Genomic DNA, 25,270 nt, shown 5'->3' with positions numbered 1-25,270 from the left:
GGTTCTGTCAGGAGGCACAGGGAAGTCAGCATGGCCTGTCCCTCCCAGGGAGGGCAAGAGGCACAGGGAAGTCAGCATGGCCTGTCCCTCCCAGGGAGGGCAAGAGGAGACAGGCAAAGAAAAACAAGATGTCCTCTGCCCTCATGGCATAGGATCCTGCTGTCCCTGGGGCTGTCCACCTCATTCAGTCATTCATTTGAAAGTCACTATTTCCTGAGCACTTACTATGTGCCAGGCACTGCTGTAGTTGTGGAGGATACAGCAGTGAACGGGATGGACGAGGTCCCTGCCCTCCAGGAACTTATATCACAGGTTGGGAGTGGACATGAAAATAAAGTAAAAATAAGTAAAATAAGTAAACAATAAGCAAAACTAAGTAAAATAACATAAAAATGAGTAAATTCATTAATCCTTCACTTAGCTTTGGCCCAGTTGAGGGAAATAAAATCTGCTCTTTCACCCTTAACCTTGCTGTTTGGAGTTCATTTGCCACCATCTCACTGGTGTGAATAGACTCATTTTCTATCAGTTGAGAAAACTGGTTCTCAACTGTTTTGGTTAAGTAGAGTTGCCCTTGGCTCCATGGAGTATGCTGATAATTGGCACAGCACCGACCAGAGTAGTTCTCAAACATGCCAGCCCCAATCAGGCACTACTGGCATCTGCCTCCCTGTCAGGGGCAGAGCTAGCAAATCTGCCCTGTTTCCCTCCCATGCCATGGCAGACATCCCTAATCAACCCAGCTTCCTAGGGAGCCTAGTTGATTAGTCATGTCTGCCCTAGCATGTTACTGGAAAACAAGAAGCTATTCCAGATACTTGCCTTGCCCCAGGCAGGAGGTTGGAAAGGTCATGCTGACTAACTTTCCAGAGCACACTTGGAGAGAGGTTCTGTGTGGCATCTGGAAGGATCATGAGCCTGAGCGTCAAAGTTCTGGAGTCAAGTTCCAGGTCAGCCACTTGTTGGCTGTGCGAGCCGGTCAACCCACTTCACCTCATGGTGAGAAGATAAAGGAAATTAACATTGTGAGGAGCAGACTGGGTGCCTGTATCCCAGCACTTTGGGAGGCCGAGGCAAGCGGATCACTTGAGGTCAGGAGTTCCAGACCTGAGCACCACCTGATGTGACGAGAACCTGATTAGCCTTTATAAAGTAGGTTAAACTTTAACCTTTTCCGAATTCACCTTACTCATCTTTGAAACAGGAAAAGACCAAATAAACCAGTGGCCACCCATCCCAGGACCATAAATCAGTGGCCCTGAACTTGCTGCCCTCGACTGGCCCTTTCCTTCTCCCTGACCTGGGTCTCTTCCCCAGGGCTCTTTACTTGGAAACCTGCCTATTGCTCAAGTCAGCCTGTATTTTCTGGGACCTCCTAGAGCCTGGGCTCAGGCCTGGGAGCCATGGGAAGCCAGAAGACAGGAAGAGAGGCTAACACTTACTGAGCACCCGCTGTATGCAGCCGAGGTCTGTCCTGGGTCCTGTCACATAGAGCCTTGCCAGGTAGAGACGATCATGCACAGCTTAACAGCTGGGGATAGGGAAGCTCAGAAAAGTTACATGTGGGGTCTCAGGTCCCCAGTTACTAAGGAGCAAGTGACAAAGGTGAGGTCTCTTGGGATTTCAGAAGCTAAATGGAAGCTCACAGAATCCAGCACCCTCATTATGCTGAGGGAAAACAGGCTTTGAGGGAAGGAAAAAAGCAGCACCAGAACCTGGGGCCCCCACCCCCGACTCTGAGGCTGTATCTTTCTGAGGTTCTCATCTCCCAAAATGCTCAAGGTCAGCACCTCACAGTCATTCAAGACCAGATAGCTTGTCCCTATGGGGCAGAAATGATTATACAGTCATCGGTCGTCTGGATCTATGGGTTCCACATCCATGAATTCAACCAACCACCGATCGAAAATAATTTGGAAAAAAAAAAATGGATCTTTGTGCCTGTACTGAATATGCACAAGACATTTTTTTTGTCATTCTTCTCCAAACAACACAGTGTAACAACTACTTACATAGCATCTACATTGTATAAGATGTTATAGGTAATTTAGAGATGATTTCTAGTACACGGGAGGATGTGTGTACATAATTTGCAAATACTGTGTTTTATTGGGGACTTGAGCATCTGTGGATTTTGGTATTTGGGGGAGCTCCTGGAACCAATGCCACACAATATTAAGGGTTGACTGTCAGTTGCCGTCTACAGACGAGGAAACTGAGGCTTAATCAAACTTAGGCAGATTCCCAAGCCAGTTCCTTTTTTTTTTTTTTTTTTTTTTTTTGAGATGGAGTCTCATTCTGTCGCCCAGGCTGGAATGCAGTGGAGCGATCTTGGCTCACTGCAAGCTCTGCCTCCCGGGTTCACGCCATTCTCCAGCCTCAGCCTCATGAGTAGCTGGGACTACAGGCGCCCGCCACCACGCCCGGCTAATTTTTTGTATTTTTAGTAGAGACGGGGTTTCACCATGTTAGCTAGGATGGTCTCGATCTCCTGACCTCGTGATCTGCCCGCCTCAGCCTCCCAAAGTGCTGAGATTACAGGTGTGAGCCACCGCACCCAGCCCCAAGCCAGTGCTTCTAACTTAGCTGCCTTGGCCTAAGAGTCGGGAGACCTCAGCTGACTCTCTGTGCATTGGGCATTCTTGCTCCTTCTCTGGGCCTCAGTTTCCCCATCTGAGAAGGGAAGCTGAGCTGGAAGAACTCCAGGAGCCTCACATTCTGATGGGTGTTTATTAGAGGTTTGAGTCCCACAGATTGGTTTGCCAGGCTTTCTGGCCCTAACCTGCACACCCCTCATTTCGCAGAATGTAGTTCCTGAAGGTTCCACGAGTCAGGAACGTTTCATGGAAAAGAAAGGGGGGGCCCCCTGCTGGCAGCAGCTGGGATCGTCTGACGTGGACCTATTCCTCCCTCCTCACCTCTGAGCCCACGTTTGTCCAGGGTACACCCAAGCTGGAAATTTTTACAAGGGCTCCTGACCTTGGGACATCCAGGATTGGGCCCACAGTGGCTGTTTGTTTAGTTTGAGATGGAGTCTCGCTCCTCCATGTCCACATCTGGGTTAGGGGCTGTGGCATCCAAAGGCAGAGAAGGAAGAAAGGTCTGTGGTGGGAGCTTGAGGACAAACTGAACGTCACCTCATTGTGTACATGACAGAGCCCAGAGGCTCCTTTGTGTCGTTTTTAGTTGTTCTCCACTGGGCATTCATTCCTAAAGACTCGGCTTTCATGTTTTCTCGGTCTTTCGCCTGGCAGGGCCCAGCCCAGAGACGTGCCACCATTGTGGGGCCACAGCTGGGCCCCTGGTTACACCCTAGTCTCAGGCATGCATGTAGCCACCTCTGAGTTGGAAAAATAGGTCCCTCCCCACACACCCTCCCTCCCACCCCCAGAATCCCCACATTCCCAGGAGCTGGCTCGTCTCATTCCATGATCCTGCAGGGCCTGCTGGGCATGACATCACCAGTCACCATGGCAGTGGTTCCAGTGGCTTGGCTGCTGGAATAGGACCCGCGTGGGTGAAGCCAGATGATTGGGAAGTTGCGCAGAGCACTGGAGAGCTAGGGGCTGAGTCAGGAGGCCAGTCCCAGAGAAACACAGCCATGCCTTGCAGGCTGGCAGCTCATCTTGCGTTAGGAGCATTTGGGGAACATCAGAACAGGTTTTGAAGGAGAGAAAAAAGCAGAGCTATGAGGAAGAAAGGAAGAGTTCCAGCCAGGTGCGGTGGCTCACGCCTGTAATCCCAGCACTTTGGGAGGCCAAAGCGGGCATATCACGAGGCAGGAAATCGAGACCATCCTGGCTAACACGGTGAAACCCCATCTCTACTAAAACTACAAAAAAATTAGCTGGGTGTGGTCCCAGCTACTGGGGAGGCTAAGGCAGGAGAATGGCGTGAACCCAAGAGGCGGAGCTTGCAGTGAGCCAAGATGGCACCACTGCACTCCAGCCTGGGAGACAAGGCAAGACTCCGTCTCAAAAACAAACAAACAAACAAACAAACAGGAAGAGTTCCATTGCATTATTTTCATAGGTGTGTGTAGATTTTAAGTTATTTATTGGGGGCCCATCGCACCGGCCTCATTGTTTGTGTAGAGTTGCAGCACCTGCCATGTGCAAACTGGATGTCGTCTCCTTGTGTACACGACACAACTTGTGGCACCTTTGTGTTATTTTTGGTTGTTCTTTACCTGGCATTCATTCCTAAGGATTCAGTTTTTGTGTTGTCTTGGTCTTTAGCCTGGCAGAGTCCAGCCCAGAGTTGGGCAGAGCGAGGAGCACCCGTGGAAAGGAACCATGAAGTGAAGCCTCATGGGAGAGGGTGGCAGCACGTCTCACGGCCTGCCCTGGTGTGTCTGTTAGGAATGTGCTGGGCTGCATGTAACAATAAAACCCTAAAACATGGGGGTTTGTTATTCTCTTGCTGTAAGGCATCCTGGCTGGATAGTACCATCAGGGACCCTGGTCCCTTCTGTTTTTTTTTCTCCTCCCCATTCTTAGCTCATACTTTCCATCCTTGTGCTCAAAAAAGGGCTTATAAAGAAAACTAGATTTCCCAATGGGTATCTGTGTGCATCTTAACTGCCAGAAGTGTGACACGTCCCGCTTGCAGCTGCAGGGGAGCTTGGGAAATTGAACATTTTAGTGGGCACATTCCCCACCAAACAGAATTGGAGTATCGTGGTGACGTGGAGGGTGGATGGTGCCAGTGCCAGCCATAGGTGTGAGTTCGTCTCCTCTGTGAGAGCGTCAGCCTCCCACAAGGCAGGAACCATGTCTGGCTCACCCCTGTCTTCACAGCAGCAAGTCTGGCATATAGTAGGTGCTTAACTGAACAGTTTGGGGAGAGTTGCAGGTCCCCTCTCAGGCAGAAGTGAATAATCTAAAGGCACAGGCCCTGCTCATACTCTCAGAGAGCCCCAGGTTAGATGCAGGAGGCATAGCCCCCGCCCTACCATGGAGGCGGCCCACATGTTGCACACACAGAGCCAGGCACACGTACACACACCCCTTGGACTGCCGGATAAATGATAAACACGGATGGAGCAGCAGGGAGACCCAGAGAGGCCGCAAGAGGCTGCACTTCACCCCCTCAAAGGCCATTTGTGAGAGGAAAGGCCCGAGAATGCCATATTGGGGGCCTGGGGGATCCCTTCCCAGGGTCTCCAACTGCCAAGAGCAGAATCTGGAGTTTGGTTCTCATGGAGATGAGGATAATGTAGGAGGCAGTGCAGAGCCTAGGGGGCTGGGGGGCGTTCATTTCCAACCAGAAGGCAGAGGCGTGATTTCCCTGCCAACCAGAGGGCAGTGGTGTAAATCCCCCAGGGAGCCCATGCGACCTGCTCAGTGGCATCCTCTTTCCACTGGGGCAGGAGGGCCCAGTGAGGCTCCGAGGAAACCACAGTGATAGTATGGCTGGGGTTGGCGCCCCTGCCCTCCAGGAGCCACTCCCCAAGCTCGGCAGTGCTCCCCCGCTACTCTCCAGCCCGCCAGCATGAAAGCAGCCTGAAACTGAGTCAGGCACCCGTTCAACCCCAGCTGTGCCATTAACCGGCTGTGTGGTCTTTGTTTCCGCCTCTGTGAGATGGGATGATAAAAATACTCACCCATGCACCTGCCTCTCCTAGGAGGGCAGCCAGGATCCTGTGCGCATGTGCAAATAGAAATTTCCCATTCATCAGCGACAGCGGGGCCTGGCTCTTCCTTAAGGAGCCTTCTGACCACATTGCATCTTTATTTTTATTTTGATTTTTATGTCTTACTTTATTTTTTGAGACAGAGTCTCACTCTGTCTCCCAGGTGGGAGTACAGTGGTGCAATCTCGGCTCACTGCAACCTCCACCTCCAGGGTTCAAGCGATTCTTGTGCCTCAGCCTCTGGAGCAGCTGAGACTACAGGCACCCGCCACCATGCCCGGCTAATTTTTGTATTTTTAGTAGAGGCGGGGTTTCACATGTTGGCCAGGCTAGTCTTGAACTCCTGATCTCGAGTGTTCTGCTCGCTTCTCAAAGTGCTGGGATTACAGGACTGAGCCACTGCGCCCGGTCATACATCTGTAGATGTTGGGTTTTCTTAATGTGAGATTCACCAGCAATGTGGTCATACCATGTGAGGGGGCAGGGCACAAAACTAGCCTAGCTGTGCCAGGGCCTCCTACCCACTGCCTGAGGCCTGCAGGGCCCACCCCCTGCCTGGCAGTAGTAAAGCAGAAGACTCCTCTCTCCGTGGACTCCACTGTCGCGGCCCTTTAAGGTTCCGGCCCAGCAGGTCTGGAATTCTGGCCCTGGTGACCTAAGCTGCTGCTCAGCCAAGCCAGCTGGGAGAGGACAGACCCAGCTACGGGAGCCTGGAAGCTCAAAGCTGGAATTGAAAGAGCTGCCTGAGACCTGGGGTCCCCACTGCGTGGACCTCCTCCCCATGACTCTGCACATGGTGACATGGCCCAGCTAACCTGCCTCCCACCTGGGGAGCTTATGTTGGACACTGGGCCAGGAGCTCAGAGTCCTCAGTCCTTAGGCCATACCTGGTGTCCCCAGCTCTCTCATGTACACAGGCTGAGTTTGCAGGATTGGACGTTCAGGACAAGATGGGATGGCACAGTCATCACCATCCCGTATTCTGCCCTCAGCTAGCCTTGGGGCCGGGGACCCTCCAGGTTTTGGGAGCTTCACTGTGGAGGCAGCAGAACATAGGGTCAAATGTCCACTTTGGGGTCAGACATGGCTGTGTGATTTTAAACAAATAACGTAACCACTCTGGCCTTGTCAGGCCGGAAGTTTCCAGAGCCAAAGAGTTGCTTTGCCTCCCCAACCCCCATCACCACCTCCACAATTCCAGACACAAAGAGCCTGTGGAGAGGGGTTAGCCTCAGAAACCTCTCCTTGGTATTCTCTCCAGGAGAAGGACGGAGTGCTCGGGGTCTAGGCAAAGGCCATGGAGTCCACCCTATAGTCAGAGGCTGCCCTGAGTCTGTTCCATGCACCAAGGAGCCAGTGCTGTGGGGAAAGAGAGTCTGGAGGGGGCGGACGTCATGCTGCTTGCAGGCGGCTACTCAGGGTGTGTTTTGTTTTGTTTTGTTTTGTTGGTTTGCTTTGGTTTGGTTTTAGAGACTGGATCTTGCTCTTGTTACCCAGGCTGGGGTGCAGTGGCATGAACATGACTCACTGCAGCCTCGTCCTATGCTCAAGCAATCCTCCCACCTCAGCCTCCCAGCCTCCCAAGTAGCTGGGACCACAGGCATGCACCACCACAATCAGCTTATTTTTTTAATTATTACTTTTTGTAAAGATGAGGTCTCACCATGTTGCCCAGGCTAGTCTCGAACTCCTGGGCTTGAGCGATCCTCCTGACGGATCCCAAGATGCTGGGATTGCGAGCATGAGCCAAGGCGCCCAGCCTTATTTTGTTTTGCTTTTTTAACAGCTTTATCAACCTGTAATTCACATACCATACAATTGATCCATTTGAAGTGTCCAATTTAGTGGTTTTTAGTATGTTCACAGAGTTATGTATCCACCCCAACAACCAATGTGAGAACATTTTTACTACCTCAAAAAAAATCCCATACTCTTAGCTACCACCCCTCCATCCCCGATCCACCCCCACACCTGCCCCGAGGCAGACACTTATCTCCTTTCTGTCTCTATAGATTTCCCCATTGTGGACATTTCATATAAACGGAATCACAAATATATGGCCTTTAGTGACTGGCCTTTTTCACTTAGCATGTATTCAAGGTTCATCCATGTTGTTGCAAATATTAGTACAGTTGGCCTCTTTATCCATAGGTTTCACATCTATGGATTCAATGAACCATGGATCAGAAATACTCAGGGACCAGGCACTGTGGCTCATGTCTGTAATCTTGGGAAGCTGAGGCAGGCAGATGACTTGAGGTCAGGAGTTCGAGACCAGCCTGGCCAACATGGTAAAACCCCATCTCTACTAAAATTACAGAAATTTGCCTGGCGTGGTGGTGGGCACCTGTAATCCCAGCTCTTCGGGAGGCTGAGGCAGGAGAATCACTTGAACCCGGGAGGCGGGAATTGCAGTGAGCCGAGATCACAGCACTGTATCCCAGTCTGGGTGACAGAACAAGACTCTATCTAAAAAAAAAAGGAAAAGAAAAAAAAAACTCAGGAAAAGAAAATGAATGGTTGTATCTATACTGAACATGTACAGATTTTTTTCTTGTCATTATTCCCAAAACAGTACAGTGTAACAACTATTCATATGGCATTTGTATTTTACTAGGTATTGTAAGTGATCTAGAGATAATTTAAAGTATATGGGGGGATTGTGTAGGTTGTTTGCAAATACTATGCCATTTTATATAAAGGACTTGAGCATCTGTGGATTTTGGTGTCCACAGGGAGTCCAGGAACCAATCCCCATGGATACTGAGCAATGGCCCTCCTTGTTTTTATTTATTATTAAGTAATATTCCATTGTGTGGATATATCTCATTTCACTTATTTATTTATCCATTGGTGGACTTTCAAGTTATTTTCACCTTTTTGGCTCTGATGAATAATGCTATAAACATTTGCATATAAGTTTTCATGTAGACATATGTTTTCATAGCTCTTGGATGTATGCCTAGAAGTAGAATCGCAGGGTCGTATGGTAAGTTGATGTTTAATCTTTGGAGGAGCTATCAGACTTTTCCAAAAGCAGCTGCACCATTTCACGTTCCCGCCAGCAGTGTATGAGGATTCCAGTTTCTCCACATCCTGCCAACCCTTGCTATTGTCTGTTTTCTATTTTTAGCTATTCTAGTGAGTGTGAAGCGGTATTTCATTGTGGTTTTGATTTGCATTTCCCTGATGACAATTGATACTGAGTTTTTTCATGTGCCTATTGGCCATTTCTTGGAGAAGTGTCTGTTCAGATCCTTTGCCCATTTTGTTTGTTTTTGTTTGTTTGTTTGTTTGTGACAGAGTCTTACTCTGTCATCCAGGCTGGAGTGCAGTGGTGCAATCTCAGCTCACTGCAACCTCTACCTCCTAGGTTCAAGCAGTTCTCCTGCCTCAGCCTCCCAAATAACTGGGATTACAGGCACACACCACCACGTCTGGCTAATTTTTGGTATTTTTAGTAGAGAGGGGGTTTCACCATGTTGGCCAGGCTGGTCTTGAGCTCCTTATCTCAAGTTATCTACCTGCCTCGGCCTTCCAAAGTGCTAGGATTACAGGCATGAGCCACCGCACCTGACCTGCCCGTTTTTTAAATGGTTTCCTGGTCTTTTTATTATTGAGTTGCAAGATAGACTTATATATTTCAGATAGAAGCCCCTTATCAGATATAGGATTTGCAAATATTTTCTCCCATTCTATGGGTTGTCCTTTACTATGATATCCTTTGAGACACACATGTTTTTAATTTGGATGAAGTCCGATTTATCTGTATTTTCTTTCGTTGCTCTACACTTTTGGTACATGTCTTGGTGTGTGTTTTTAACGTAATACTTCTCCCCACAGAAGAAATGAGGCAGGAGGGGCTGTTGGGCTGGACTGAGTGGTTCCGGTGGGCTCAGGGTGGCCCTGGGGTTCCTTTTGACAGGGAACTGAGGCCCTGTCCGCTTCCTGAACCATGGGCCTCTGGAGCCCACCAGGACTCTGTTCTTTGTTATCGAACACTCAGCCAGCTCAGGGCTGGGAAAGCAGTTTCCACAAGGACTTGCTCCCTGGTCTGATCAACACAGCTGAGATGTGAGAATCGGGGCTCTTGACATAGATGAGCCTGGCTTGGAATCCCGGGAATGCCACCAAGTGGCAGGGCGCATGGGAGGGACACTTCGTCTTTCTGAGCCCTGTTTTCTCACCTGCTGCGAAGGTGACAGTGGTGATGCCACTTCTCAGCACTCAGGCATCTGGAAGGGACAGCTGGGGTCTTGGGAACTAACTCTCTCCTTTATCCCCAGCCATGAAAGCTGACCGGAAGCGCTTAAAGGGCGAGAAGACGGACCTGGTGAGCCAGATGCAGCAGCTGTATGCCACACTGGAGAGCCGCGAGGAGCAGCTCCGAGACTTCATCCGCAACTATGAGCAGCACCGCAAGGTCAGCCGCCGCCCTGCCCTGCCCTGCCCTGCCCTGCCCTGCCCTGCCCTGCCCTCCCCTCCCGACACACCAGCTCCCACCTCCCCTGCTGGCTGGCCACCTTCACAGGGTCTGCCTCTTGAATCCCCAAACACAGATAGGGAGGCCTTTGATTTGTCCAGCCAGGCCTAGGCACCGAGATAAAACCAGCACAGCCCCTGGAGGGGAACCTCTATGTCTCCTGGGCAAACAGGACAGCATGAACTCAGGAGTCCAGAGGGTTCAGATCCCGGCTCCTCGTGTGTGTGCCCTTGTGCATCTCCCTTGACCTCTCAGAGCCTCAGTTTCGTCTCTGCAGAATGGTGATTGTGGTGGACCTTTCAAAGCTACAGTAAGGATTCAATGAGATGATGAATGCCGAGCACTCAGCCTGGTGCCTGGCACGTAGGAAGCATCATCAATAAGACGCATAGCTAACATTTACTAACACCATAATAAAAGTGTGACGAGAGAGCTGGGGAGCCCCAGTGAGACAGCAGGAAGTTCTGCCTGTAGGGAGGGAGTCTTGGAAGGCTTCACGGAGGAAAAGACATATGCACTGGGCTCTGTGGGGTGAATAGGAGTTTATGGGTCAGATAACTGAGGAATTTGTTTCACCATGTATCTCTCTGGTATCTGTGGTATGACATGCCAAAGAGGACAGCAAAACTTAAAAAAGAGTCAGTCCCCTGGCCAGGCATGGTGGCTCACGCCTATAATCCCAGCACTTTGGGAGACCAAGGTGGGTAGAATGCTTGAGGACAAGAATTTGAGACCAACCTGGCCAAAAGCCCATCTCTACTAAAAATACAAAAATTAACTGGACATTGTGTTGCACGCCTATAGTCCCGGCTACTCGGGAGGCTGAGGCACGAAATCACTGGAACCCAGGAGGTGGAGGTTACAGTGAGCCGAGATTGCACCACTGTACTCCAGCCTCGAGCTGAATGCACCTCCGGCCTCCGTTTTCTGCCCTGCGTAGGCACCTGGGTCACAGCCCTTGTCACAGGGTGTTCAGCTTGAGGCTCCTTTTCTGAGCAGTGGGAAGCAACAGGCCAGGTGAATGAGTCCCTTCCCAGATGCTGCCTCTGAGCCGGAGTTAAGAGACCAGAGTATTCCAGACTGGATTGGAATCTAGATGCTTGGCCCCCACCACCCACTTTGGTCTTCACCAGTGATTGCTCACTGTCACCTCCCGGGCACGCACATCACTTCCTTTCTATGATGAAAGGAGCCCCGAGAGTTCTCTGGGCCAGGCCGCCACAGCCGCTGACGGGGATCTGGGACTTCTAGCTGCCCTCAGTGCCCAACTCAAGAGCAGGACCCGGCTTCCCCTACCCTGCCTACCTGTCCCCCCCACCCCCGCCACCTTGCCTGCTCCGCCCTGCCCTCCCCTGCCCTGCTCGCCCAGCTCCCCCTGCCCTGCCTGCTCAGCCCAGCCCTCCTCTGCCCGCCCAGCTCTCCCTGCCCTGCCTGCTTGGCCCAGCCTTCCCCTGCCCTGCCTGCTCAGTTCCCCCTGCCCTGCCTGCTCCACCTGGCTCCCCTTCATGTTAGATGAACTGAGCCTCCCCATGCCTGCCACAGGCAAACGGTTTGGCAGGAAGGGGATGACCCAGAAGCAAGGCAGAGGGAGGCAGGGGAGCCCACAGAGGCTGCTTTCTCAGAGTCTAGCATGGGAAGCAGCTCGTGGGCCTGGGGTCTGCTCCTTAGGGCGAGGCTCTCTCAGCAGTATTGCCTTTGGCCACCAGCAGGGAGTCAGAGGCCAGGGGCTCAGAGTGACCTCCATGCAGAGGGAGGGGTAGGGGACCCCGCTGTCCTGTCTGATGATGCAGGTACACGTGTATGCTCACAGGCGCGTGCTATGGGAGTTACGGCGTGTACTTCAAGAGCTTGCAGGCAGAGTTCTCAGAGCCTCATGGTGTGCATTCATTTAACACCCACACGGACACTGGGGGGCATATGGTTATCCTCCCATTTCACAGATGAGCCGACAGACACAGAGAGGGGAGATAACTCATCCATAGTCATGCAGCCGGTGATGGCAGGGCAGGGGCTTACAGGGCCTGGGTGCAGAGCCTGCGTGCCTTCCCCCTGCACTGTACGCCTCTTCCCCCAACCCCATCACCCCCTGGCACTCAGCACAGCATCTTCTGTTCGCCTCTGCTCCCTGCCTCACCTTCTGTGTCCACCTCTCTCATTTCTCCATTCTCAGCCCAAGGAGCTTGGTCTTTTTTCAGTGGGCAAGGCAGGGAGAGCCTCTGCCTGACCAGCCCCATGCCCAGGAGCATGGAAACCTAGTTACCTCTTGTTTATTGGGAATGGGATGCAGTGGGGCCAGAGAACCAGCCCACAGCCTTCAGTGATGTGCTGGCTCCAGGGCTGACCCTTGTACTTGTCCCCCAAGCCACCAGCCTCCTCCTCCTGCGACCAGGGTTGCACAGGGATTAAGAGCAGACAGCTAGGTTAGAATCTCACCTCTGCACTCACTAGGGGGGTGGCTCGGGCAAACAGATGACTCTTACTGGTCTCAGCCTTCACATCTGCAAAGCAGGATAAAGATTGCAACACTCACAGCCCAGTGCTGTCAGCGCTAAGGTTCCCAGGGCATGGAAAGCAAGGGGAAGTAGGAGCATATGCCTGCTACTGTTATTATTATTATCATTATTATTATTATTGCCTTCGTGGATTCGGAGTCAGCCATTTGATCATGAAATTTCCACAGTGGATTTCGAAGCCCCTCTGCTGTCCCCTCACCTGCCACTCCCTGGTGTTGGTCTCATTGGCAAACCCAGAGAAGGAAATGAAGGCCCCAGGTGGGCAGGAGTGGAGCTGTGGCTGGTCCCACACAGAACCCCAGTCGTAGGCCTGCTTTCTGGGAAGAGGTTGGAGAGGCAAGACCTGTGCAGAAACGAACCCAGACAAGACCTTCTGGGAGGGACAGAGGGTCTCAGAGGACCCAGGAATCAGGAACTAGAAGAAGGAGCTCCCTGAGAACGCATGCCCTGAAGGAGGACAAATCAGGTTTTAGAAAAGCAGCCAGTTACGGTGGCTCACGCCTGTAATCCCAGCACTCTGAGAGGCCAAGGTGGGAGGATCACTTGAGCCCAGGAGCTCCAGACGAGCCTGGACAACAGAGTGAGACCTCCATCTCTACAAAAAAAATTCAAAAATTAGCCGGGCAGGGTGGCACACGCCTGTAGTCCCAGCTACTTGGGAGGCTGAAGCAGAGGATTGCTTGAGCCAGGGAGGTTGAGGTGGCAGGGAGCCAAGATTGTGCCATTGCACTCTAACCTGGGCAACACAATGAGACCCTATCTCAAAAAAAGAAAAGAAAGAAAAAAAGCGAGAGGGTGCTGAGCAGAGTCCAAGAGGATCCAAAAGATGGCACTGTTACCAGGTAATCGTCCTGGCAAGGATTGTGGTGACAGCTGCCTTCAGAGGCCACCTCAGCAGGAGCTGGCATGAACATAGTATTACCTATAGCAAATGTTTATTGTGCACCTACTGTATACAGGCATGAAGCATGGTATTACCAATAGCAGACGTCTATTGTGCACCTACTGTATACAAGCATGAATGTGATATTACCAATATCTGATGTTTATTGTGTACCTACTGTATACAGGCATCAACATGGTATTACCAATAGCAGACGTTTATTGTGCAGCTACTGTTTAAGGCATGAACATGATATTACCAATAGCAGATGTTTATTGTGCACCTACTGTATGCAGGCCATGAACATGACAAGTAACACATCTATTGTGCACCCACTGTATACAGATGTGAATGTGATATTACCAGTAGCAGATGTTTATTGTGCACCTACTGTGCACACACACTGCCCTCATCTCTTCACATTTGCTACTTTAATAGCAATCCTTTGAGGAGTGATTGTGCCTATTCCCCCCATTTAACAGGTGAAAACTAAGACTTAGGTAAAGTCTCAGGCCCAGGGTCCACACCATTATGGAAAGGGTAGAGGCAGGGTGCAAACTCAGAAGGTCTAGTCCCAGAGCCCTGGCCCCAGAGCTCATAGGACCGGGCCTTGCCCGGGCCAGCTTCCCCACATCACTCAGTTCGTGTTCAGAGGAACAAAGGAATGATTCCCACTGTTTGCCATTTTCAACAACCCACGGCCGACCACAGAGAGGAGGTCACAGCTGTCCCCATGAGCTGTGGTAGAGCGCTGGCTATTTCAGTGACCAACCTAGCATTTCGTACCAGTGCTTCTCCATGTCTTTTAATGATATGTCAAATTTGTTTTTTAAAATTGTTTGGGCAAAAATGGTACATTTTCATGGGGTTCATAGTGATGTTTGGATCCATGGAATGTATAGTTATCAGATCAGGGTGATTAATATATCCATCTCGAACTGTTACATCCATCTCAGATTTGGCAATAAAATCCCCATGGAGAGCACCGTGTCATTTTTTAAGTCATAGGTGACTAGGGGCATCCCCCAAGTCTGACCAGCAGCTAGGGTGGGGTTGACGCTACTGAATAGAAGCCGCGTGGCTGTGGCTGCCCAGGGCAGCTCCCTGTGGCCACAGCTGAGCAGCCAGTGCCACTTTCATTGATCGGCTTCATCATGCCCTTCAGGTTCATTTAGGAAATGAAACTTGGAAAACACTCATTTATTGAAAATTAATACTTTAATACTAAGATGTGAATATTAGAAGTGGAGAGAGTCGCTCCTGTAGGTCCGGCAGATCGGTGGAACAGCAACATTCAAACAATATTTTAGTCACTGTTGGGTCCAGCCCCATTTTACAGGTGGGAAGGCTGAAGTCCACAAGGGTCAAGTGACTGACCCAAGGACATATGTTTAGAGCCAGTTTAGCAAAACTGAAGCCACAAGTCCTGGTTTATTTCACCTCTTCCAAGATCTTGCAGTTGGTTATCAAAAATGATTTGCATTTTATATGCAAAATAAATGTTCTCCTGGAACAGGATGACTGGAACCCTCAAGTTCCCTGGCCCACTCGGCTATGCCCACTCAGTCTGCCGTGGCCCACCCAGTTTCTCCATGAGACTCCTGCAGGACTCCACGGGAGCAGGCAACAGGAAGGACCCCAGGCCCTGAGCTACTGGGAGTAGGGGAACGGCACAGGAACAAGGCTGCTGGGAAAGCAGGGGTCTTGGCCTGTCCAGAATGTGGCCGATGACCAGGCGTGGTGGCTCACACCTGTAATCCTAGCACTTAGAGAGGCTGAGTCAGACAGATCACCTGAGGTCAGGAGTCCAACACCAGCCTGGCCAACATGACGAAAGCCTGCCTCTACTAAAAATACAAAAATTATTCAGATGTGATGGTGTGCACCTGTAGTCCCAGCTACTCGGGAGGCTGAGGCAGGAGAATTGCTTGGAGCCCAGATGCAGAGGTTGCAGTGAGCCGAGATCGCACCACTACACTCCAGCTTGGGTGACAGAGCGAGACTCCATCTCAAAAAAATTTGAGAAAAGGAAACAAAAACAAACAAGAAACAGAATGTGGCAAAATTGCAACATCTCCAAAAGCTGTGCCAAATGCACTTTCCCTGTCACATGACTGCAGATGGAAGGGCGACTGGAGGACTCTCCATAAACCCAGCTGAGGAAGTTCATGCAGCAGGCCAGGCAGCCAGGCTGAGGGCTAGACATAGGGTGATTCCGGGTGTAGAGGCCACATTAAAACAGGCCATTTTCATCCCACTACTGTCACCTCCCCAGCCAGCCTTTTTTTTTTTTTTTTTTTTTTTTTTTTTGAAACGGAGTTTCGCTCTGTTGCCTGGGCTAGAGTGCAGTGGCATGATCTCTGCTCACTGCAACCTCCGCTTCCTGAGTTCAAGCGATTCTTGTGCCTTGGCCTCTGGAGTAGCTGGGATTACAGGTGTGCATCATCACACCTGGCTAATTTTTGTACTTTTTTAGTAGAGAAGAGGTTTCACCATGTTGGCCAGGCTGGTCTCGAGCTCCTGACCTCAAGTGATCCACCTTCCTCAGACTCCCAAAGTGCTAGGATTACAGACGTGAGCCACTGCGCCGGGCCCCCAGCCCCCAGCCAGACCTATAAGCCCCTGAAGCCCCCTCCTCTCCCCTCCCTATTCCACTCCCTTTTTTTTTTTTTTTTTTTGAGACGGAGTTTTGCTCTTGTTGCCCAGGCTGGAGTGCAATGGTGCAATCTCGGCTCACCGCAACCTCCGCCTCCCAGATTCAAGCAATTCTTCTGCCTCAGCCTCCCAAGTAGCTGGAATTACGGGCAAGCGCCACCAGTCCTCCCTAATTTTGTATTTGTCGTAGAGACGAGGTTTCTCCATGTTGGTCAGGCTGGTCTCGAACTCCCGACCTCAGGTGATCTGCCTGCCTTGGCCACACTCCCCTCTTATGTCCATGTGATCCCCGAGTGCTGGCAGCCCCGCAGAACCTCCGTTCCCAGGCCCGTCATCCATGGCCCCACGAGATTTGGCCACACTCCCCTCTTACGTCCATGTGATCCCCGAGTGCTGGCAGCCCCGCAGAACCTCCGCTCCCAGGCCCGTCATCCACGGCCCCACGAGATTTGGCCAAATCCCAGTCTTGTCAGTTCCCGCCACCTCCAGCCCCCTTCCAGTTCCAGACTTCTCAGGGGTCTCCTTTCCGTTCCTTTCCTGCCTCAGCTACCAGCAGGGATCGAGGCCTCTACCACACTGTCTATGGGGTGGCGGAGTTGTTTTACCTCTCTGGGCCTCAATTTACTCATCTGTGAAATAGGGATAATCATAGTCCCTGCCTGAGGGGTGGTTGTGAGGTTTAAATAATGCACCTAAAACCCTTAGCACTGTACAGAACGTTCCATGAAGTTGCTGCTGAGCCCAGCTTTCCTGCTGCCGTGGAATATGACCCCAAGGAGGTGGGAGTCCAAAATTTGAAAGCACCTACAAGGCCTTCCCACCCGGCCTAGAGCCCTTGGTCTGTTCATGAGTAGTAAGTAGCGTGAACCAGTGACTGCAATGAGACAAAAATGATCCTGAGGGTCCCAGTGGGGCTTCCTCCTAATTCAGGGACATTTTATAAGCAGCCTCTTGTATACCAGTGGGTTCTCAGGGACAACCCTTACCCCAGTGGTCAGTTCTACATTGTAGCAGAATTTTTCACTATAAGCTCCAGGAGTGCAGGGATTTTCGTCTGGTTTCATACCAGACAAATATCCACAAATATCGGTTGAATAACAGACCAGTATCAGCTTCAAATAAAGAAAACAGGTTAGAGAGGGCCTGGGGCTTCTTTCTTACATGGGTGACCAGGGAAGGCTTCTCGGAGGAGGAGACAATTGAGCAGCGATCTGAGTGAAGCGAGCAGGTGCCTGCTGGGAGCCCAGTCCCACGCAGAACTCTCCAGGTGGATTCCCTCATGCAGACCCACACAAACGCTCCAAAGCATATGTGGTGTTATCCCCTGGTTACAGATGGGGAAACTGAGGCAGGGATGACTCACAACAGTCATTGCAAAACCAGGATTTGGCCCAGGTTCTCCCTCTGTCTCCAGAACCAAGGCCATAGCTACAGCTCTGTGACAGCCACAGAGAAAAGGCCAAGTTCTCCCTCGGCCTCCCCGTCTTTCACCATCTGGAAGTGAGGCCTTCAGAGACAGGTTTGTCAGACAAGGCAGGATTGTGGCCTCCCTCCACGGTCCCAGGCCACACGGAGACCTTGGATTTGCTTTCAGTTTGGTGAATGGGAAGATGGTGGCTGGGTGGATGGGTAGGGCTCCCGGCTGGGACTGTCCTTCTCAAAAGGATGTCTGTTGTTCTGAAACTTTGCTCCGGCCAACATAGGTCACAGCCCCAATTCAGCTGTCTGGTCCTTCCCTGCTGGCTCTGCTCTGGGGACTGGCACAGCCGGGGCCTGGCCCTTCCCTGGACAATCACAGAAAACAGCTCATGCGGGAGGGCCAGCCTGGGGAGGGGCTTGGGGGAGGCGGCTGAGGACTGTGCTGCATTCAGGACACAGCAGCTATTTCTCTCAGAGGCTGTGACCCTGTGAGGTGGTGGCCAGACCTTGTGGCAGTCCAGACAATTGGGGTCTCTGGTGCCTCCTTACTGTTGATCCTGTTTCCCTGTGATGAACACAATTTACCAAACAGAACAAAGCCCCGGAACAACTATCGCACCCTAACTTCTGTCAGACTGTGTTAAGTATTTCCCACACGTGCAGTCATTCGGTCTTTAGAATTCTTTGAAACAAGTAGGATTGACTCCTGCCCCATTTTACATACAGGGACCCAGACATGATGAGGTAGAATGACTTACCCAAAGCAGTCATTTGCCCACTTATTCATTCATGCAGCGCAAAAAGGATTTACTCAGCATCTACTGGGTTTGTCTCTGTTCCAATCTTCCAGCTAGTTTGTGGCAGGGCTAGAGTTCGTGCCCACGGCTTTCCCACCACAGAGCCAGAGCTCCTGGACACATGTGATGGGGCCTCCCGACTTCTTTTTCCATCTAGGGGTTAGGCCCCCACTAGGCGTCCCTGGGCCAGGAGGAGCCTGGCTGTCACACCCATGGTGCTCTCTCCCCATCCCACCCACAGGAGAGCGAGGACGCGGTCAAAGCGCTGGCCAAGGAGAAGGACCTGCTGGAGCGTGAGAAGTGGGAGCTGCGGCGCCAAGCCAAGGAGGCCACAGACCACGCCACGGCACTGCGCTCCCAGCTGGACCTCAAGGACAACCGGATGAAGGAGCTGGAGGCCGAGCTGGCCATGGTGAGAACCCTCCCCACCCAGGTGGTCCTGGCATCTGCTAGCAGTGCCATGCTGGGAGCCAGGACGTCTGGCATCGACTCACATCGGAGACCTAGGGTGGGGTGGGTGGGGCAGAGCAGAACACAAGCAGAGGGGCAGGGCCCGCAGCGGGAGGGGGCTTTCTGCAATGCATCGTAAGTATCCCTCCAAGACCATACCCCCAGAGCCTGGACCAGGCTTTTATCCACCTGCCTTGGGCCCAGGGAATGTGGAGATGCTGGGAAAACACTCACTTTTCCACACATCCCAACCTACTGTTAGGAAAAAAAAGGCCAAGTGCGATGGCTTATGCCTGTAATCCCAGCAGTTTAGGAGGCCGAGGCAGGCAGAAGATTGTTTTTGAGCCCAGCAGCTTGAGACCAGCCTGGGCAACATGGCAAAACTCCTTCTCTACCAAAAAATTCAGAAAAATTAGCCAGGCATGGTACATGCCTGTAGTCCCAATTACTCCAGTGGCTGAGGCAAAAGGATTGCCTGAGCCCAGGAGGTGGAGGCTGTAGTAAGCCACTGCACCCCAGCCTGGGCAACAGTGAGACCCTGTCTCCAAAAAAATTTAAAAAAAAAAGGAAAGGGAAAAAAAATGTTTGTTTAAAATATACATATTTGCTTAGGAAAATATTTGGGAGGAAATACATGGAAATATTAACATTCATTCTCTCAGAGTGGTAGCGACTTTTATTTATTTGTTTGTTTATTGGCCTCTTTTCAAATGTCTCTGCAGCAAAAATGTCTTACTTGGGTCATTAAGGAAACAAATAATTCTTTCCTAACCCAAACCAAACCCTCAAAATACTTTCAGACACTTTGTTTTCCCAGGAGATGCTTAGCCTTTGTGTGTGGGGACAGAGGGTCTGGGTTGGGAGAGAGAGCCCTGGAGGTCTGTTCTGCCTGCTCCTGTGTGACCTTGGGCTGCTCACTCAACTGTTCTGGGCTTCAGTGCCTTTTACTTGTTACTGCGCTGGGAGTGGGGTCTTTTTTTTGAGACAGAATCTTGCTCTGTCGCCCAGACTAGAGTGCAGTGGCATGATCTCAGTTCACTGTAAACTCCGTCTCCCGGGTTCAAGTGATTCTCCTGCCTCAGCCTCCCAAATAGCTGGGATTACAGGTACCTGCCACTGCTCCTGGCTAATTTGTGTATTTTTTAGTAGAGATGGGGTTTTACCATCTTGGCCAGACGGGTCTCAAACTCCTGACCTCATGATCCACCTGCCTCAGCCTCCCAAAGTGCTGAGATTACAGGCGTGAGCCACCGTACCCAGACTGGGGTCTTAATCCCACCCTACCTTCCCCATAGGGTGGCTGGGCAGTTACAGGGAGCTTGTGGCTAGAGAGGCCTCCAGAAGCCACCAGGGGCTCAGTGTGACAGAGGGGAGGGGAGGGGAGGGGAGGGGAGGAGAGCCTGGATGGCAGAGTGAGACTCCATCTCAATGGGATGGAATGGAGTGGAATGGAATGGAATGGAATGGAATGGAATGGAATGGAATGGAATGGAATGGAATGGAATGGAATGGAATAGAGTAGAGTAGAGTAGAGTAGAGTAGAGTAGAGTAGAGTAGAGTAGAGTAGAGTAGAGTAGAGTAGAGTGGAGTAGAGGAGAGTAGAGTAGAATAGAGTAGAATAGAATAGAACTGAACCTTCCCCCTAGTGACAGTGTAGGCAAATGAGGCAGGGGGTGAATCGGGAAGGCAGCTGCAGAACTCGGTCAGCATTCACAGCTCTGTGCTGAGGTTGCCCTAGAGCCACCCTGTCCTCCTGTTCTACTCATCAGTATTTGACCTCGCACATGTCACCTTTAACCTTTTCCTGCCTCAGTTTCCTCATTTGTAAAAAAGCCACCACAGCAACAGAGGAGAGGCAGGGACTGTGAGGGATGAGCGGGCAGAGAAGCAGAAGGTGTTGGCCAAGCCTCAGGTTCCTTTTTAATGGCCACACTCTGAGTCCATGCCCCTTGTGCCCGTTCTCAGCTGCAACGAAAGCAGTCCGCCCCAAATGTGCCACCTCCAGGCCCCTGGCCACCGCCTTTTTGGACCATTTGGACCAGCCCTTGCCAAGCCAGTTCCCAGGCTGGATCTGACCCCAGAGTGGTGGGGGGCTGCCACACTGCATGAGGGCAGGATTGCCCATACCCGAGCCCACCTGAGCCAAGCCTGTCGCTGCCCCCAGAGGAGCCTCCCCTCCACAGCCAGAGCCTGCAATGGTCCTTGGCCTTTGGTTCTTGGTCACTGGTCGTTGGTGTTGTGGCCCATATTTGCCTCAGCAGCTCACACCGGTGCCTCCCTACTGGACCTGCTCCTACCCGTACCCCTGAGATCTGTGAAAGAAGATCCCAGTCGGCTTCCCCCCAAGGAGAAGAACTTAGCTGTGCCATAGAGTGTGTATATGAAGCACGGGAGGAAGGTGTCCTTGTGCCCCCTCAGTGCGCTTTTGGCACAATGTGCCATCCGCACAGGAGCACCAACCTTCCGGTGTCTGCTCAGAGGCTCCTGCGTCGGGATCCTCCCAGTCTTTACCCCAGAGAAACATTCCCTAGACAAGCACACATCAGCTGAAGGACCCGGTAGAGGATTCGGTTTCCGGGCACGGCGTGCCTGCAGGGCCAGGCTTGCTGTCTTATATGGGAAATGGGATGGGTGCATCATGGTCTCCCGATCAGCAGATCCTCAGGCCCTCCTAGTTAACAGGAACTGCCATTGACCCCAGCCAAAAGGTGGGCGAGGGCAGGGCCCTGTGCTGCCATCTCCCCTTCCTGCCTCATGGGTCTCACCGCCCAGGCTCAGGGAGTGCACAGGTAATCCTAACTGAGCACCATGGCTGCTCTGAGACCGTGGGCCAACCCGGATCCTTGACCCTGGTGTGAATTACTCCTCACATCATCCCATCATCCCTGCTTGTGAAATAGAGACTCTTTAATAACAATCGCTAATATTTATTGGGTATTTTTACCCTGGACCAAGCACTCTCCCTAGCAGCCATGTGAGGGAGGAACTGTCGTTCTCCCCCGTTGGACAGATGGAGGCACCAAGGCATGGAGAGGTGTGGAGCCTGCCTTGGGATCCCACAGCTCAGAGTGGCAGAGCCAGAATCAAATCCAGACAGAGCCCAAGCTCCAAAGAACTGTGCCAGGGCCTGGCCACCTCGTCACACAACTCCAGGGGGCGCTGCTTATATAAACATGGTCGTTCTTGGTTTCACCATCTTATATTGTGGGACCCTGAAGTTCAGAATGGTGGAGTAGTTTGCTCAAGGTCACACAGCAAGTTAAGTAGGAGAAATGGAGTTTCAACCCAGTTCTGTCTGACTTTTGTGACATGGACACATTTGTGTCAAGTTAACAATTCCCAGGAGCTTGATGTTCCGGGTTCCCAGTGCTTGGAAGAGGGTGGAGGCTCAGAGAGGAGAAGAGTCAGAGCCCAAGGGGAGTTCCCAGCATTAAATTGCATTTAGTGGAAGAGATTAGTCAGAGAAATGTGTCAGTTGCCACGGGAGAGGATCTAATGTGTGTGTGTGTACATGTGTATATGTGTGTGTGTTAGTCTTTTCTCAGGCTGCTGATAAAGACATACCTGAGGGCCGGGCGCAGTGGCTCACGCCTATAATCCCAGCACTTTGGGAGGCCAAGGCAGGCAGATCACGAGGTCAGGAGATCGAGACCATCCTGACTAACACGGTGAAACCCCGTCTCTACTAAAAATACAAAAAATTAGCCAGGTGTGGTGTCGAGCGCCTGTAGTCCCAGCTACTCTGAAGGCTGAGGCAGGAGAATGGCATGAACCAGGAAGGTGGAGCTTGCAGTGAGCTAAGATCGCGACACTGCACTCCAGCCTGGGCGACAGAGCGAGACTCTGCCTCAAAAAAAAAAACAAAAACAAAAAAGGCATGCCCAAGACTGGGTAATTTGTAAAGAAAGGGAGGCTTAATGGACTCACAGTTCCACATGGCTGGGGAGGCCTCACAATCATGGTGGAAGGTGAAAGAGGAGCAAAGGCACATCTCACATGGCAGCAGGCAAGAGAGCTTGAGCAGGGGAACTGCCATTTATAAAACCATAAGATCTCAGGAGACTTATTCACTATTATGAGAACAGCACAGGAAAAACCCACCCCCATGATTCAATTACCTCCCACCAGGTCCCTCCCATGACACGTGGGGATTATGGGAGCTACAATTCAATATGAGATTTGGGTGGGGACACAGCCAAACCATATTGGTGCATACATATGTGTATATGTGTATGTGCATGTGTGTATTTTGTGTGTATGTGTGTGCGTGTGTGCATGTGTGTATGTGTGTGTATACGTATGTGCCTGTGTATGGGTACGTGGGTGTGCAAGCAGGTGCATGTATTTTAGATGAAACTTCACATGCGTCATCTGCCGTTCCTCTCCATTATAGCTTTGCCTTGGAAGTTTACAGTCCTGGATAGATTTGCTTTAGAACTCACAGGTACAGCCAACCCATTCTGAAGGACCAACCGTAGGGGACCTCCCAATTGTCAGGTAGCAAGGATGTCAAGCTGCCTACTGAGATGGAAGATGCCACTCCCAGGCCCAGACAGAGATGAGGCCCTGCCTGGAAAGGAAGCGCATGGGTTCAGGAGAGCCACCCCGCCTAGGCCTCTTCGTCACTCCCTCCCATGCTCCCTCCAAGGGCTGCCTGTTTCAGGGGCTGGCTTGTACAATCCTGTGCTTCCTATGCATGTGGCTGGGAGTGTTTGCAGGAGGGGAGAGCTGAAGGTTCATTGCTGCATGACGGCAGACCAGCCTGGGTGCTTATTTCTCCCGAGTCGCACTTTCTGGGCAGCCAGATGGACTGGGCAGGAGGAAGCAAGGGAGTGGGGCATCCCCCTAAGACTGCAAGTGTAGCAGTGTGGAGGGCCAGGAGGCTGTGTGCACGCACACCTGGAGGGAAGGCAGGTGCAGCCACTGACTCACCTGAGCTGGGTGTGGTGGTTCAGGAAGTGTGCGTCTCCATGATCCTGGGCCTGCTGATAAAGACATACCTGAGTGCCAGGCGTCGTGGTTCACACCTGTAATCCCAGCACTTTGGGAGGCCAAGGCGGGCGGATCATGAGGTCAGGAGATCGAGACCATCCTGGCTAACACAGTGAAACCCCATCTCTACTAAAAATACAAAAAATTAGCCAGGCGTGGTGGCGGGCACCTGTAGTCCCAGCTACTCGAGAGGCTGAGGCAGGAGAATGTACAGAGGCTCAAGACACACCCAGCTTCACTCCTTCCTTAAACAGAAAAGTTACCCCATTGTTCTTGCAGTAGGACCACAGAGCTGTTCCCTGGGCCATCAACACAACAAAGGCTCTGTGAAGCAGGGATCTGCTTCCATTTATCCTGCAGGTTCTTCCGGCATGTGTCCTGGATGTGCCCAGCCCCAGACCAGGTGCTGGGGACTCTGGTGAGCAGACAGGACCGGCCCACGTCATTTGTGCTGATTGTTTTCTTGCCCCGCAGGAACGTGGGCTTAGGGGAAACCACACTCGGCTCCCAGTCAGGCGCCAGGCTTTGGTACCCAGGTTGCATGTTGCACCCACTGGAGAAGTCACTGAACCTCTCTGAGTTTTGGTTTCTTATCTGTTGAGCACAGATAATCCCTAACTCCCTACCCGCAACCCAGCACTGTTGCATGGAGCGCGTGAGGGTGGCAGAGCACAAGGGGTTTTCTCGGCCAGAGCAGGGGCAAGCCAGATTTGGGGGGCAAGGCTGGCACCCTCAGCTCAGCCTCTGTGGCATGGATTTCTATTCCCTGGGAGCTGGCAGTGGGACGGAAGTGATTTCACAGACTTCTAGGGTGTCCGAGCTGGAAGGAGCCCTGAGGATCACTTGGTCCAGGCTTTTCACTATACAGATGGGGAAACTGAGGCTCAGAGGAGGGAGTGACTTGTCTAAAATAACACAGCTGGTCGATGTGATGAGGGTGCATCAGGCATTAGGCCAAGGACTGTCCGTTTCTTGGTGGGACCCTTTCTCAAGAACCTCAGCTCTGCCAGGAAGAACTCCAGGCCTGGGGCAAGGTTGGAAAGGTTGTGGAGAGATGAAATGGATTTTTTTTTTTAATCTGTGTTCAGATGAGAGGCAAAGCCAGCACTCACAGTGGCACACACATAGCTACCCCCGAAACGTCAGTGTTCACCCAAAACCTCAGTGTGGGGGACCCCTGGGCCTCTCCCTGTCTCCTCTGCCCTGTCATGAGCCTGCAGAGCCAATCACAAGTAGAAAATGACTGTGATGAAAAGAAGGTGCATTAACACTTTGGGAGGCCGAGGCGAGTGGATCACTTGAGGTCAGGAGTTTGAGACCAGCCTGGCCAACATGGTGCAACCCTATCTCTACCAAAAATACAAAAAATTAGCCAGGTGTGGTGGCAGGCACCTGTAATCCCAGCTACTCAGGAGACTGAGGCAGGAGAATTGGTTGAGCCTG

The 25,270-nt window shown here is 51.7% G+C and overlaps 1 protein-coding gene across 3 annotated transcripts in view; it reads left to right on the top strand.

The window, feature by feature from the left end:
- The window catches only part of KAZN (kazrin, periplakin interacting protein), a 518,556-nt gene that overhangs the window by 429,846 nt on the left and 63,440 nt on the right, over positions 1 to 25,270 (top strand). For all 3 annotated transcript variants that reach the window (XM_010378254.1, XM_010378255.2, XM_030913276.1), the window contains 2 exons: positions 9,922 to 10,058; positions 18,627 to 18,797. In XM_010378254.1, the coding sequence (XP_010376556.1) occupies positions 9,922 to 10,058; positions 18,627 to 18,797 (308 nt within the window). The remainder of the gene's footprint in view (positions 1 to 9,921; positions 10,059 to 18,626; positions 18,798 to 25,270) is intronic.

This window comes from Rhinopithecus roxellana, chromosome 12 (genome assembly GCF_007565055.1).
Source record: "Rhinopithecus roxellana isolate Shanxi Qingling chromosome 12, ASM756505v1, whole genome shotgun sequence".
Lineage (NCBI taxonomy): Eukaryota > Metazoa > Chordata > Mammalia > Primates > Cercopithecidae > Rhinopithecus > Rhinopithecus roxellana.
The sequence above is the reverse complement of the archived record's forward strand: the minus strand, read 5'-3'. Positions and strand labels throughout refer to the sequence as shown.